The sequence below is a fragment of the Nestor notabilis genome, unplaced genomic scaffold (assembly GCF_000696875.1).
Source record: "Nestor notabilis isolate BGI_N333 unplaced genomic scaffold, ASM69687v1 scaffold25984, whole genome shotgun sequence".
Taxonomy (NCBI): domain Eukaryota; kingdom Metazoa; phylum Chordata; class Aves; order Psittaciformes; family Psittacidae; genus Nestor; species Nestor notabilis.
In genome coordinates, this window is record NW_009926375.1 from 1 (window position 1) to 17,196 (window position 17,196).

The 17,196-nt window shown below is 38.8% G+C and overlaps 1 protein-coding gene across 1 annotated transcript in view; it reads right to left on the reverse strand.

Moving 5' to 3' along the window:
• Positions 1 to 170: 170 nt before the first annotated feature.
• The window catches only part of ADAMTSL3 (ADAMTS-like 3), a gene marked incomplete at its 3' end in the record, with an annotated part of 30,826 nt that continues 13,800 nt past the window's right edge, over positions 171 to 17,196 (reverse strand). The window contains exons 6-11 of the mRNA XM_010013506.1: positions 10,830 to 10,959; positions 9,566 to 9,758; positions 8,738 to 8,917; positions 7,801 to 7,954; positions 2,435 to 3,515; positions 171 to 298 (exon numbers count right to left, since the gene is read on the reverse strand). Of these exons, the coding sequence (XP_010011808.1) occupies positions 171 to 298; positions 2,435 to 3,515; positions 7,801 to 7,954; positions 8,738 to 8,917; positions 9,566 to 9,758; positions 10,830 to 10,959 (1,866 nt within the window). The remainder of the gene's footprint in view (positions 299 to 2,434; positions 3,516 to 7,800; positions 7,955 to 8,737; positions 8,918 to 9,565; positions 9,759 to 10,829; positions 10,960 to 17,196) is intronic.

A 17,196-nucleotide genomic window follows, 5' to 3' on the forward strand; every position in this document is an offset into this window, starting at 1 on the left:
ATATATATAAAAAACCAAACAAAACAAAAAAACACCCCCCAAAAAACCAAACTAAACAAAAAAAAACAAACCAAGCCCCAAAACTCAACATAAAAAAAGCCCAAACACAGAACCAAACAAAATACCTAACCCCAAAACCATGTTCAGTTCTATGGCTGCTACAGTCTTACCTGCACGCAATAACAGTGATGTTTCCATATCAAACCCAAAGTCATTAACAACCAGGCATCCATATGTACCAAGTTCTTTTTGAGTAGGATTCTGAATCTGCACTTTTCCAACAGTGTCCAGGATCACCCTGCACAATATTCAAGGAAAGATCAGAGTTACCATCCTGGTGCAAAACCCAGTTGAATCTTACTGCAGGAATTACATATACAGCAGCAAAACTGCTTTTTAGGGTTTGTCATTCTAGACCAGTGCATACAGTAATGGTTCTGTTTCCTCTTTGGTGACAAAGGGGAGCTCCAAGGGATACATGCATGGAAGATTCTTCAGATGTCCTTCTACAAAGCCTGTGTCCTAGATGCAGCCCTTTGGAGGACAGTGAGTTTGCTACTACAAACCAGAATCCCTTGGGAACAATAGCATGAATAAATCAGACTATCACAATTAAAAGTATTAGGCTTGGCAAGAAATCCATCTTTCCAGAGCAAGTTTTGTTTTCAGGAGGATTGGGGAGTTCAAAGAAGTATGGTCTAATCTGACTTCCAAATTACTGTAGGCTTTGGGGGTTTTTGGGGGGTGGGTTTTGGTAATTTTTTTTCTTCGGGGGGGAGGAGAAGTGGAAAGAGGTGTTTGTTTTGTTTGGTTTTGGTTTTAATGTTATCATTATTAAAGCTAAAGTCTTCCACCAAAACCCCACAGGTATCTTGAATATCTTGCCTGCCATCTGAAGGACAATATATGAGAGCAAGCATCACATGCTGAGGAAGAGGCTGAAAATAGCAGCCTGGACTTTTGCCCCTTGTAAGCTGAATTATGCCATACACTCATTGTATTCAAAACCCAAGTAGCTCTGACATTCTGAGTACACTTATAAAAGAGATACACAAAAACATTAAAAATACTCGTGTCTCAAGAAAATGAGCCACTTCCTGCATGGCTTAAGTAGGGCCACCTTTTACAAACCCAACAGGCAAACAGCCCATTTGCTTCTTCACATTCTTTTTCAGATGTAATGCTATTAACATCACTGGCCTTTGAGTACACACACACACACATATATATATATGGGTAGACGTATAAGAAACCTGCCTGTGAAAAAGATAGAAAAAAACACTTTGCCAGAATATCCCTTAAATGCAATAATATCAGTCTGATCTAAAAAGAAGTCAACTTATGGAAGTAGACATTAGGAATCACACAGATACACGTGACTAAACAAAACACCATCATGTCCAAAAAATGAATGTATCGTTTGCAACAAATTAATGGGAAATTATGCATATTTCACAAAATAAACATGACTGGTGGGAGCTACATGGTTCCAAAAACATTTGCACTTTTTTAAATGGCTTAGTTTTGATGTCTTTGCTTTAATTGATAGCCCTGCAGAAGTATATTTTTCTTGGCAGTGTTATTAATCAGTTAAGTATGTTCAGAAATAGCCAAAAGCACCTTTATCATTTCAGAATCATTTTTGTTTTCATTACTCAAGAGCTAGCTCTAATTCCAAGAGGCTCACACACAAAGTTAAGGCTAATATTACCAGGTGAGCTTCTAATTTATCAGCAATGAAGTAAAAGTATTTGCTCAGTCTTGAGTAAATATCTAGCACACACTTGCTGTACTTGTTCTTCAGGTATAGTTCTCCAATGTGATGGTAATACAGGTCCTTTATTACTTTGTATTCCACTGTCCTCAATAGAAAGACTTGTAAATTCTACAGCATTGGGAAAAAAATTCATAAAATCACATTCTTTCTTTTTAAATTGAAGGTATGCAGCTACAGTTATACCTAAAGATTTACTGTGCTGAAGGATGGTAAGGGTACCAGTGATGTTTTGCCTCCTTAAGGAGGGAGAATGAATAAGAACTGACTTCTTTTCATCTCTTGCATGGCACAAGTTTTTAATGTGCTCCCACTGTATCTGGTATCTAAATAAATCTAATAGGCTTCTTAAGTATTAATCTGTTCATTTTCTGATGCAGCTGAAATGATTAAGTCAGATCACAAAATACAGCTAGAACATACAAACCCAGTAAAAAAAGGCAATCCTCCCATGTAATACTGTGGAAATGGTTATTAGCAAAGCCAAACAACGTGGCAGACACTTGAAAGCAAAAAAATTACTTAAATAGGCAGAAGGCACAGGGTTCATGCTTATCTCATTTTTACAACAGTGTGCTTTTTGAGATTGCACAGCAGGGTGGCTTTTTATAGTTGATAGTAACATAACAAGTCATTAAAAAATTAAAGATATTTACTTACTTCTCAGAGGCTTTTAATGTCTCGCCATCTTTTGTCCAAGTATACTTCACTTCACTGATACCAGCTGTTTCACACAGTAGATTGACAGTGTGAGTATTCTTGGTCAGATAAACTGTATTTCCTATTCGTACAGTTACTGTTTTGTTGAAAGAAACTCGAGGAAGTTCCTTTTGCCTCATAATAACTGGAACCTTCTGGTCAAACATTAACTTATCAACAGTTTTTGTGCTGAAACGCTCAAATTCATTTGGTGATTTGCCTTTAAGTTTTGAGGCATGTTTCTCATCCTGGGCCACCTTCCATTTTTCAGTAGTTGATTGTGGAGGCCTAGATAATTCAGCAACTAGTTGGTAAATGACCTGGGAGGCCAAGTCATCATCAACTTCTCCAGTTTCAATGAGCTGACTCATGTTCGTTATCAGTTCTTCAAACTGTACAGTGTCCATGCTGTAGGCGCCTTGGAGAACCGCTGCCTCCAGTCGTTTGTTCTTGAATTCACGAGAGCTGAAGTCTTCTGCTGAATTACTCCCAAAGGTTCCAAGATTTCGCAGAAATGGCTGATCATTTACTTGCCTATCACCCAGATAGAGCTCATTCTTCTTACTCCACATTTGCCACATTTTGCTCATTTTATGCCATTTAGCCCCAAAGCTGTTGGCCTCATTGTGATCGGTGTTACTGGCCTCACTGGAATGTTTTCTCAGATTTGGTGGTTCTATCAATCTGTTGTCGGTACCAATGAGTTTGAGTACAAATGTCTCATGCACAGGGCCTGCAATACACCGGTACACCCCAATATCAGTAGCTTCAAGACTATGTATTTTCAGCGAGCCTGACTTGGTGATGCCAAGTCTTTTAGAGTTTTGTAAGTGTTGTCCATCTTTCTCCCACCGGATAAGTGATTTCTGGAACCTCCGTACAGGGCACTTAATTACAACGGATGTTTTTGGAAGTAAGTAGGCTCGACTTCCTATGGTAAAATTAATGCGCTTCTCTTGTCTTGTTTGAATGTAGACTCGGTGAATACTGACAATTTGAGGTCCTTGAGCAGAATACTTCTCTGGAAGCTTTGGTTTAATCTCTGAAAGAAAACAAAGTGTTGAAAAGTATCTAATCATTGGCACTCATGCTTACAAAATCTGCTTTTCACAGAATGCTTGACAGAGCTTCTCCTCGCTTTGTTCAAGTCAGATTGCAACATGCTGAGCTTTTATCTCGGGCACAAAAATGCAAAAATATGAACAACATGAAACCATAACATTCCCCTGCTCCAGCCAAGAATTCTATTGCTTCTTCCCCATATCTCCTAACAATAAAAAGATATAAGCAATATATACCTATATGAAGGACTTAGGTCGTGCACACATACATAAGTGGATAGATACATCTTATATTAATTTATATTATATATAATCTTAGATGATTATATTTCATATATACTTCATATTGTTGCCTCAGAAAGGCTAGGCATGATGGGAATGGAAAAAGTGAATGGAAAAAATTTGAACACTATCACTTTCCCCACATTTGAGCACTGCAGAGTGCAGATGACCTAAATAAAAGAAAACCTATCCAAAAAGTAAGGTTCCCCCTGACTGTTGTTTAAATTATTGGCTGGCCATGCTGGTTGTCTGGTTGAGTCGAGCCAAATTGATAGCGACATAGGAGGTGAAAGCAGCAGTCGATGAAGACACAGTACATGCAACAAGCAAAGACACCCTGTAATCACTGGCTGAGCATAATTTCTTTCGGTTGAAAGATGAGTTGCTCAGTGTTGTGCCAAGAAAGTAGGGAGGGAAGGATGGAAAGAGAGAAATAAGTCAAAATTTTGAGAGGTTGAATATAGTAATCAGATGAATTGGCAAAAGTAGACAATAACAGCATAAAGCTTCATGCAGACTGGGGATGGAGACAGCGCGTATTATGAAGCTCCTCCTTCATTGTACTGCAGGAACTTGGATACTGAAGGGTTTCTAGGGAGCTGCCTGAATGAACCCCACCACGGGCAGGCTTTCTGAGCAGTGGCTGGATGGGCACGCTGGAGACATGAGAATGACTGCAATGCTTTGGATACCACTGTGTTGACTCACTGCTGGCAGCTACTACGTCCCACTTTGATCAGTAGAATTCATCTCACACTAGGCGAGAAAACACTAGGTAGATGAGCAACAAAGTGCTGTACAAGGCTCAGAGCAAGGGCAGGCACCCCTCAAATTTGTTCTACAGAAGGTGAAATTGGCCATCTGGGAAGAGTCGTGAAACACTCCACATTGGTGCTAGAAAACAATCCAATTGTGTTTGGTAACCCAGCCTTCTGGTATGTGACAGAGAAAAAACTTGGAGCCTGCAGAATGAGTTGAGTTGATGAGCCAGAAAACGGACACACAAACCAGAATGATTCTCAGTGTGCCTGAATCTGAAATCAGTGCTAGGATCCACTTGGTAGGGACATAAATAAAATGACAACTCCAATGATGGCATGCAAATGATATTTGAAAAACTGCATGCTGCTTCTATGCATGTGCTTCAAATATGCTGTGTAGAAATAGGTGAAAAGCTAAATGCTTCAAGCATTCAATAAGTGTGTACACTGTATGAACTACACCCTAGAGTGTATTCTTATGCTTATAAAACAAAACGGTTATTTTCGATGTTTTGGGTAATGAGTTCAGACCTATGGGGATATCATGGTTTCATAATTACACAGCTTTTAAATCGATACTCGTTATCCAGATACATGGTTCTCTCAACCATTTCACGTGGTACAACAAATAAATTGCTTCAGGCACTCAGTTTACTAAAATTATTAAAGTAGCATCCTGTTTTTAATAAGTTATCGGGCCCAAAATATTTATTTTTAGGGAAGTGTTCCAGTATTAAATCTTCCATTTGCAAAAGCCAACTTACAGACACAGTAAGTGTAACTTTAAACACACAAAATACTTCAGGCTGTGGTCTGTTTACACTAGTTATTCCAACATGGAATTAATACCAGTGCTCACTTATAAATATGTTAACAAGTCTCATCCATTTCAGTTTTTAAAAAAAGAAAGACCACTAACTCTCATTAGCAGTTCAACACTAAAGGGTGTGTATGTTTTTACTGGTGACTGGTGAGCAAGGCCGGGAGTGAAACAGAGTTCAGAGTTCTGGATGGCAGGCCATTTAAATATATAAGGTCAGATGAATATATGAGGCCACATAAGCATGCATTTGCTAGATCCTTAGTATCATCCAGTCCCACATCTGCTGAGGTAATGGACTGTTTGGGAGCATTTTTTTTCTACAAGTTGAAGCTTGCTTAAGGATTAGATTATACTGGAGCCATTGGACCTCATTACCACCTAGTACAAATCCATCTGCGTCTATGACCTCCAGTGGTCCTCTACAGCTTTAGCTGGGCCTCAGGTCCTGGTGACCTCAGGGCTAGTCTAGTGTTACTTCCTATTGCTCAGAGCCCACAGTCAGGAATGTTTCTGACTTAATAGGGCTTATTAAGTAGAAACCAGCTATGATTACTAGTCCCAGGGAAAAAGATTAAGTCTAAAATGCCTTAGCACTGTCATAAGGCAGTAAAGAAGGAGCTCATCTGAGCCATGGAAGCATAAACTGAGGAGAGGCATTTAGAAACACTGCTCCCAAAGACAAGAACCTCTAACTGCATGCATGCCATACCCCACACCACTCTTCAATGGGTCTGCTTCACTCACCTGCCCATCCTAGGTTCATGCTATGTTCCTGCCTTCTATTCACTACCCCTTCAAGACAGCCTGAACCCATGGCTGCAGGAGGAGAAAATACCTCCTGAATGTTCCCATGAATCTAAATCCTGCTGCTGCTGCTGCCCTGGCCCCTTCTGCTAAACCCAAGCTGGAACTATGGGTATGGACATGTCTCATGTCTTCCCCTGCCCTCCTGATGCAGAGCCAGGGAATTGCTGGCCGTTCTGAGTCACAAACGCTTGCTTGTTCCAAAGGGTTGCAGTGATAAGGGAGACGACAGTGATGCTCTTGTATGACTTTGATCTGCACCCATTCAGCACAATCACACTCCCTCTGCAGTCCACTGTCCTGCTTTCTTGGCACTGCGGTGGAAGCTGACAATGTAACTTTAATATCAGCCTGTGCTAAGCACTTTGCAACCCAGCTACGCTGCCATTCAACTATCCACAATTAATTAAATTCAGATAGATATGCAGCTCAAAATATTTTATTAAACCTTATGCCAAGGACATTCCTGAAAGTCCACGGGGCTTTATTTAAGTGAGTTTTGAACCTCAGGATTTCGGCATGTTAATCTGAAACGCAGGCCAGGAAAAGAAGTTTTATATTATGTATGAATCAGTAATTATTCTATTTCTTATTTTGTTTTGTGAATAATTTTTAAAGCAAAGCTTCAAAATGTATAAAGTAGCTGTTCTTTGATAGCACTATGAACTGGGTCAAAAACATGTCCATCTCTGTGATCAAAACCAGGCTATTCATGAAGGCCTTTGGTTTTCTCCCACCTCAAAACTAACAGCTCTCATTTTTCCCTTCCTTTTGAGGACCCTACTCCCCAAATCTACATACCAGTAGTCTCCTTTATAAAGGAAGGAGAGCACAGGTTCAGATATAAGGAACGTGCATTTAGAACTGCCTATTCTAAACTACTTTATGTAATTGAACATACTTGGTATCAGTAAGATATTTCCATTGGTGTTACACATACGCAATTAAGTGCAAGTACCATCAGTATTATAACCCAATTTTGCCTAAATCATATAATTCCCATAGACAATCTTCCTGAAAAGATTTAATACTGGATTTTTTTGACAAGTGTCTGTACTGTCATCACTTCCTGCAAAGCTCATGAAATGGGATTCTCATTTTTCCAAGGAAAGTAGTAATTGTACCTGAAGTTATCACTGGCTCAGAGTTTCAGGTTTTGAATTCCACCATGGTAAGTGAAATGTCCAGTGTAATACAAATGTGCAGCAAGAAGATAAGCCAAACCTGGATTCTTATCTTTTCTAATATCATTTGTAATTTACAGTCAATTTATGTTTTGAGTTGGGGTTTTCTCAGTTGGGATAGCATACAGGATAAAGGAAAAATCAGATCAAATATAGGTAAGCATGAGGGTGAGAGGTATGTACCATTAAAGCACATTCAAAACCTACTTCTTGAGATCATAACCTTTATTTCTGACTGGTAGAAAAAAATTTAAAACAATCCTGTTATTACTGGTCTAGTAATTACGACACTCAGTTTATGCCAGATTAAGAACGTTACGAAAGTATAAGGAGATGAGTGAATTAACCTGTGTACAGGTTTTTCTTTATGCATAGATAATTCCAAATCAGCAAGAAACTGTAACATACTTACTGTTGCAGGCATTCATCTGACAAGACCTTACAAGCAGTGAAGGAGACAGACCACTACACATTGATCCATTTAGTGTGACATACTGGCCCTTTGCTGTTAGGTTTTGGCAGTTAAGTTTCCTTCTCTGGATTCCAACACCACAGCTCACTGAGCACTGTGAAGGGAAGGATGCAGTCAGGCTAAACTTGGTGTCTCACACCACACATAGTAATTTTAAACTAGTTTGTTGGTTTGGGTTTTTTTATTTCTGAGAGAGAATGCATACACTCTACTTCATACGAATCCTTGTGTTATCCAGACATTAAACTCTCTCTGCTTTTCCAGACAGTAAGAATATAAAACACATTTGTTCCAACAAACAACTCAGGAACAATTAAAATAACATGTCAGTATTTCTTTATGTCTAACCACAGGCAGAACATAGCAATGAGATACAGTACCTAAGAGAAACAATGCAGCACATTATAAACAGTCTGTGTCAAGTCTCTCATCCCTCTCTCCTAGTTCATATTACATGAACCTTTAATTGCAGCTTCTAAATTTACTTTTATAAATCTTTTGAACAGGGAGTGGTAGCAATCTTGCATTAAATGGGAAAGGAGGAGGACATATTCCAGTGTAATGCAAATAATTGCTTTTTGGAGGCTGTACTCTGAAACAATTGATAGCTAAACATGTCTGGTAGAATGCATGCAATGAATTACAGCCTGTCCTTCAGCAATTTAAGTACAGCTCAGGAAGAGGACTGTAATCAGTCTGGTTGTAGGCAGGGATGCACAGCAACTGTATGCACAGTTTAGTCCAGGTACATGGCTTGTGAAACCTTAAGCTGCCCTGTAAAGGTATTGCTCCAAACAGCATATTCAACCAAGCAGAAATCTTTAGAGCTCGTGTTGGAACTGAAAGGTTTGATTCACCATTGCTGCGGGCTGCTCACCTTGGACCATTCTCCAAAGACCAGCTGAGGAGGACAATCAACTTTTGCACATGGTTTACTAGTTGGCAATTTAGGTTCCTGGCAGGTGTCATCAGAGTGTTTCAGGAAGCTTCCATCCGTCAGCAGCTGCTTACAGTACACTTTGCGGGTCTGAATCCCTCCTCCACAAGTACGTGAGCACTAAGGAGAAGAAGAAAACACAGCCTATACACCTGCAGGGACATCTGTGCTCACCCATCACGTTGCTACTGTACGTAAACACTGTAAGCCCATCTTCCCCATTATGCTCTGTTGAAAAATGACACCTACTTTCAATTACAAAGCAAGGAGAATGTAGAAAACACTTCTGTTAAAAGATTTAGCTCATATATTAGAGATGATGAGAACTCAGATTATAAAGTCACACTACCTCAATGCAATTAAATAGTAGAAATCTTAAAAACGCACATCTTACACACAGATTTGTCCATGTCCCTCATACCTGGTGAGGGTTTAGGAAACTTTGTCCCTGAGACAAAATAAGTAAATAAAAAAAAGAAGCAATGTCTTCAAAGCAGGTTATTGCATCTGCAGAGTGCAGAAAGGTGTCTGGAATGACTGTTATCCAGCTTTCTGAAACCTTAAAAAGGACTTTTCACCTCAACCTGTGACTGTCTATTAGCATAGCAGTCAAAAGCAGTATTTTTGACACTGGATTACTTTGTTCTAATGAAACCAGTTGAAACACATACCAAAGCTTAGGAGCTACCTTCCATGTTATTCCACTGTAGAATTTCAAGTACCTAGTTGGAGGAACACACTTAAACTACTTCTGTAACCCAGACATACCTCTTGCCATTCCTCAACGTGCCAAACAGGGGGACAATCAATCTGGTTACAAGCTTGTAAAGAGTGAGGCTTTTTGTCTTTGCACTCTTCAGCTGCAACGGCAGATCCTCCCGGCTGCTGGCAGGACACGTCTCTCGTCTGTATCCCAACCCCGCACGTAGCTGAGCAGCGTCTCCAGGGGCTGCTTTGCCACCTGTTCCAACAACACAGCCCAAAGCTCGCGTGTTAGCAACTCGCCTCAGACCAGGGAAGGAGCAATCATACCCAAACAGAGCCTAGCAGGAACATAACTGAAGGTGTAGTTATTGATAGATGGCTGAAACATCCCTTTGGTTTGGTTGTAAAGCAAGATTATAAACTAGATTTATAATCTTACAGGTAACAAGGAAACGCAGAAGCTATGAACAATAAAGTAATGAAGAGTCATTTCCAGATAAATTCAGCTCCAGCATTTACTTTCAGAATGCTCCTCATCAAAAAAACAAACAAAACAGCCTGTTGGCAATCTGCTGATGTTTACATTTATAAATGTAAATACATAAATAGACCTTTGTTACATTTACAAAACTTCCTTTAAATGTGTATATGTTTTCTACAAAACATCCTGTTCCTGTTAACTTCTTCCCTACATTTTGCAAGAGGACGTTTCTGCAAACACGTAGAAACAGTATGCAAAGGATCAGGGATGTCAGAGATCAAAAGTGGGTAAATAAGGCAGCACATGTCAAAATTTCACATATGGCCCTTTCAAGTGACCAAATCAGCAGGGTTTTCTGGGATTTGGATTGGGTTTTCTCTTTTCCCAGAATCTCCAGATAAATGTAAGAAGCCATAAGAACTATGCGGGGCTACTAAGGAAGCACGAAACTAAAATAACTGCAAATCATAATTTCACTTTTTCGTTCAGTAAGGATAGAAAGTAAACACTCTGGGTTTTTTTGTGAAATTGCCTTAAAATTTTCCTTGTACCACTAGAAGAGTTAAGGCTGTTTTTCCAACTCTGGCAAATATCTACATGGAAGAGATGTATTTCAGAAAATGTTCCCTATTTTATTAGTGAGATGTGAAGAGTGGAAAAGGAGTGAACAAGACCAAAAAAAAAATTCCCAACGCCAAAAGCTTGTTAAAGACAGAAGTAGTGAAATTTCATCCCAAAACAAGACCACAGTCCTGCAATCTGAACCCTTTTCTGAGAAAGCCAATGTTTATTTAAGTCCAATTAACCCTTTCTTCACCACAATATGATTTCATTATTACAGTATACCTCGGAGGGCAAAGCTTCGTATTGCAAGCACGAGTCATTGGTGGTGGTCTCTTGGAACTGTCGCACAGGGTTTCATTGACAGCTTGTTTTGTCTCTACACACAGACACATTGCAATGGCTTCTTGTGTTCCTGAATTAAAAAGGAAAACACTCATGAGACACTGAAGATGGAAGAGATTTCTGTAGAGCTTACTCTTGAATAATTCTCAAAAAGCTCTGCACATTGAATTAGATCGGAGGCTTAAAAGTAACACCTCAAGTCAAAAAGAACGAAGATATTTATACATTTAATGCTCAAAAGACATGTCTACTTTAATTCTGTGATATTTAAAAGGCTTGATTCGACATTCCACCTGTCTGAAAATCAACAGAAAATAGGCTTTACTGTCTGTCCACCATCGGATGCTAGATCTGCCCAGTTCTGTAATGCTCCCCAGCCAACTACTGTTCTCATTGTCAAAATCAGTGTAAAAGTGACTCCTTCTCACTTAAGGAGCATACAATGTAACTAAAAAAATTCAGAAAACTTGCAAAACTATAGTCAGGAGAAAGGCTGACTAAACATAGACCCTTTCTCTTAGGGGCTGAGAGGTGCAATAGTTTTGCTGAAGGCAGCAAATCTGACCTAGCCTAAGGCTTTCCTCACTCGTGACTGTTCTTGGCACCTTATAATCTGCAGCTTTTGCTACCTCGAGCTTATATTACTGAAGCATGAAAGATTACTAATACTCAAATTTCTGTGAGTCAGAATGAAAGGTAATATAAGTTTGCTTTAGAATGTCAGCTTAGCAAATTCACATTTTGTGAACTACTTTTAAAACTTATGTAATTATCAAGTTTTATATACCATATTTTTTAGTATGAGAGCCTTACTCAATTTCAAAGCTTACTTGCATACACATGAAAGACAAGATGGTATGTGACGTATTTGGGGGACCCTGTATATCTGGGATGTCCTATACAAGCAATGCTAATGATCATAATCCTGTAGAACAAAAAAGCATGGAAATAATAAAATACTTATTTTGTTGCTTCCAGGTAAAAAGGGCTTTTGAAGAGTCACCATTTAAAGAATTTAAATCCATTTCCTTCCTCTCTTTCACTTATATCCAGTGATTTTGTAAGGATATGGATTTACTTTCAGCAGCTGGTTATATTTCTTTTCTTAGGATCAACTTCTAAGGTTTCAAGGGGAGTTGCATTTTTAACTAGAAACTCCACTAACCACTTCATTGTATTACCCATGACATGACCTCAAACCAGCACCACTATTCTTAACAAAGGTTTCTACAACTATTCCTGCATATTCTACACTGAAAGCTGCATCTCAGTGACAATGGTCCATAACTCTCTCCTTTACAACACATTTCACAAGCACTGTTATTCTGTTCATAAACCAAAGCTGTTCCTTCCACCTATAAACAATTCTGATGTAGTCCAGCGTATCAGGCAGCCCAGGCCACAGTCCCTCTTTGCAACACTTGAACCAGCGCAACTATTTCAGACACGTCAGCAGGATAGCCCAGCGGTGATTTTCACAACAACGTAGATTCCAGCTTCTTTCAGTCTCTCTGGTACACCTCTAGATCCCCACTGGGACCATTTTCAGTTCAGAAAGACCTTGTTATAGAAATGTTTTGACTACATCTATGAAGTGATGAAATTTTATAGAAGACCTGACCTTAAATGTGATTGACAACCTATTCAGATCTCTTCTATCAAAGTATTGATAATTACATTAATACAGAACACATGCACTGAGTAAAAAGTATTTTACTAGCAAGGCTGAGGAAAAAACCTTTAACAACAAATACCATGCCCATAACACAGACATGAAAATGCTTGTTTAAATGTTTAATAGGAGTAGCTGTCCTGTCTCCCTACGTAGGAAATGCACATCCAGCAGTCTCCAGGAGAGAAATAAAGATTTAGAAACTGTGCTCTGGCAGAAACAGAATGACATTACCAGACAAGCCATCAAGCCCATGTCAAGGATCCATATAATCTCTATTTTAGGTCAAAATCTACCCTATGGTACCAACCTTCAGTTTCACTGACCTCCCTGTGTTTCTGCAGGAAAACCACACTCAGGTGATGCTGCTCTGAAACAGGCTGTGATAATATCTTCTTAGTATTTCACACAAAGGAGGGAAATTACATAAGATTCCTTTCAAACCATCTAAATTGGCAATAATCCCAAGGGAAATTTTAATCTCCGTGTTATAAAACCAAACTGGCCAGCCAAATGAACAAAAGGCATGTCCTACCAGGTGATGGGTTTTGACTGCGACTTGCCACCTGGAGTTCATTAACCACTTCTGCCTTGCAGCATGACCTACCTAGCTTTAATTGTGTTAGGAGAAGGAATTGTTGGTATGTGGTGTATCTTCCATTTGACTTAACTACAGGGCAGTAGTGATTCTTCCCCAAAGGGGCCATATTGAAAGAAAAATGGCACCATGTTTTGATGCTGTAAGTACAAAACGGATATTAAAGAGCTGTTAAAAACATACCACACGCTCCTTTCCTGCTCCTTAGTTCTCAGTTCGATAGTTCTATTCAATAAATAAATACACAAAATTGATGCAGCATTTGCTTGAACTGAACTGTCAAAATGTCTTGACAATCAGTTTTCTCACCCCAAACTATAATTTTCCTTTAGTTGGGAACTTCAACCAGTGATAAATTTCTTATTCTATGTCAATTGGAAAATGGAAAAATCTATTATTCAAACAAGCAAAGTTTTATATGTATGACTTTCTTGGCTTATAATATAAGCATAGTAGATAATTTAAGTAAAACATTATGTATGCAGCAGGGAGCATTAAGTATTTTTATAGTAATCTGATGCACTATTGTAGTAATTATCCTACTATTCAGTGAAATAGAATATTTTCTATTTTAACCCAGCATTCAAACCACATACATTTGCATTCTTTTACAAGCTTTTCTGTGCAGTGAAATACACAGTGCGTGAAGCTGTGTTAAAAGATCAGAATGCTTGAAGAAAGCAATTTTTGTTTCTGCCTTTTTTAGAGCACAAAGAAAATGGTGGTGGAAAGTTGCTGTGCAAGTGGTCAGAGGATGGATCTATTCTTTATACCTCGAAAAGGAAGGACGCTCATTTATTTCTATCAAATAGTCTCAGTTTGGTTACTGCTCAAAAACATGTACTATCAGCTGAAAATAACTCAGAAGAAATGCCAAGTCCTGCGTATGCTTGAGCCTCTCTGAAAATCCATTGAAACTGACTTATTTACACTCCTTCTGCAAAAGAGGGGTCTGTGTCCGCACTTAAGGAAACTAGTCATAGGAGTAAACAGTTATCAAATTGCCAGCAACACTCTTGCAAATGCTCTCAACTTTATATGTGAGTCTCAGAACAGTCATTGTTTTTCTTAAAAGCCCTTAAATTTGGCTGGAATCCATTAATTTTCTAAGAATCTCAGGTTTCTTATAAATAAAATAGTAAACTTCTAGCCACTATGGTCCAGACTACTGCCTGAAAACACAACTTGACTGCACCCTAAAGCTTCCAAAGCCACAGACTACAGAGCAAACAACAGGAAGTGCATATGTATTTATCATTTAATCTCATTATTGTTAAGCCAGTGTAATGACTTTAGGGGGCTTGAATCACAATGTTTGAAGCAAATGGAATATAAATAACAATAATAACATTGAACTATCAAAAGCTGCCTCTTACAATTCAAGGTATTTTTAAACAGGCACCCAGACAATGTTCAGTTATTTTTTTAAATAGAAAATATCTCTTTAAAATATTGTAGACAAGCGAAATGATTGACATCTGCAAAGAAATACTACGGATTACAAGAAAAATATTTATTCTCCTCAGGCTTACTCTTTATTCTAGTAATGTCTTACTTCTCACTGACAATACTATGAAAATTAAACTTATACACATGTTGGGGACTCCTGCATCAGGGCCAAAGTTCTTCAGGTTCAAAAACCCCACACATTCTGGGAAAATGAGGGCAAACCCTGAGTTTCCCGAGCACATAGTTGGCTTATTTTCAGCTTGGGACTTCTTCAGGCACTGAAGACAAAACAGATCTTTAGCTTTCAGGATGGTCACAGAGTTTCCTACAGATGTCAAAGGTGCCGTCTGCCTTATGACAAGCTGGCCTGGATGACTTTTATTTGCACTTACGGAAAGACTGATGAGAGAAGCGTTAATTATGCTAACAGGCATCACACGACATTGCAGTCCTCAAAAGCAGCAAGTTTCGTAGCGCTCCATATGCTGCATGACAAGCCACACAGATATGGCACAGAAAGCACACAAAATGACCAAAGACTCATGTTACTAATGCTCTACAACCTGCAGAATATCATAAACTGGAAAGTAAGGATGATGTTTCATAATGCTTTGCAGATCACTCTATCTCTGTAATTCTAATACCTCAAGACCAGAGTCTGTATGAGTATTTAGAAAAAAAGGTGCAAGTGACCAGAAGTGAAATAAAGATTCAGACTTTGCTCAAACAGTGGCTATAAAGCTTCCAGCCTACTTAGACCCTGCAGACTTTTCCCTCTTTCAGAGAGAGTCAAGCACTAAGAAATGGGGATAGGGAGTTCTGAGGATACAGAAATCCACAGGAATAATCCACAGGAATTTATTTTAATAGCCATTGCTAGATACATACATACTAGAGAAAAAGTACATAATATAATTTACATTATGCTGGGATATTCTAAACTCGGACAACATTTATTTCTTGTAACGAAAAAATCTAATTGAAATGAGATTTGAACATAAAACTTAGCAGAAATGGATCAGCTCCTTTGAACTACACAATGGAAAAATAGTAGACAGTGAGATCATTAGTTAGTACATTGCAATAAGTTGGAAACAGAAGAGATGTCTGGTTCCCTTAAAATTATCGGCAGGTAATTTTTGGTCTGTTTGAAAGTCTTTGCCAAGGCAGCAAGACGACCAGAACTGATAGAAGGAAAAAAATCACTGCTACCTAACTAGCATAACAGCACAGGGACTTCTGAAGCTGTTAATTGACAAAATATCCTGACAACTTCCCACATTTCCCAGGAGCATCAAGTAAGGAAAATGTCTAGACATAGTACCAGTGATACCACAGAAGTCCCAAGAACACAAACATATTTTCTTTTAAACCTCTTCAAATTGATCATTTCTACTGCGTATCAAACAAATGGTTAGATTACTAAGAACACCTATAGGACTGCTCTGGGTCAGACAACCTCAAAAATTCACGAAAGGGCCAGAAGTGAACAACAGAATTCACACTGAGCCCCCTCAGCAACAAAATTAAGCTGAATGTGGGATACTGCTCATCAGTTATTTTGAATTTCTTTCATGCTGGCAAATGAAACTACTGTCTTTAGTACAGGCTCTTTGAATTACTGTCAGCTTGCACACCAAGCACAGGTTTTATATGAACGTTTTTGCATGTACAAACTCACATTTGAATGTGTAGTAATGCAAACATGCACATGTGCAATTGCAGGCAACAACCAGAGATCATTTCAGCCTAAATGTCTGCTTTTGTCCTCAAAATTCAAAAACTTTGGTGTTTCAGAACACCTCTGACAAAGACATTGGCTAAAAAGAATTAGCAAAGTGGATTTAAGATGGCAATTAAATAATTGTACATTACACAAACCAGCTGAGATATGAAAAAGAAAACTACAAATTTAGTACTAATGAAAACATCGTTTCTGCTTTTGAGTACAATTTGCTGATTTCTAAACATTATTTCCTCATTAAAATGAAGAAACAGAGACACTCAGTCACAATAGGTGTTGCTACCATCACATGCTTATACATAGATACTTGGACTATGTATACTAGGACTCCACCTTACCAGTCCTACTGCCCAATGAAGGTAGGGGAGGGAATGGAATGCATCAGCTTTTGTGATCATATGTGCTACTATCCTATGGATCAACCCCATCAGTAAACAGCAGTAGTAGATGATAAAGAAGGCACTTATCAGTCACTTACCATCCTGCTGATAGCATTTTGGGGCATCCCTCCTAACTTCTGTCTTCAAGGTCTGAACTGGAGATTAGTACAAAGGAGGCTGCTTTCTGTGAGCTCTAGACTGGATCTCTGCTTCCAATTGTTTCTGTTCTCCCCTTTTCTACATTTTTTATTTCTTCTATGGGTACAACTGTCTTCGCTTCTCAATGATGTCATCAGTCCTGTCATATATAGGTGTGTTCAGAATTCCACTGCCTCCACTTAACACTTCATAACTCACTCGTGTTCAGTCCCAAAGTATGGTATGTAGTAGCAACACCAGCAACCTTGTCTAGTAACATGTACTTAGGACGACAGCGAGATTCGATTACATCCAAAAAAGGAATG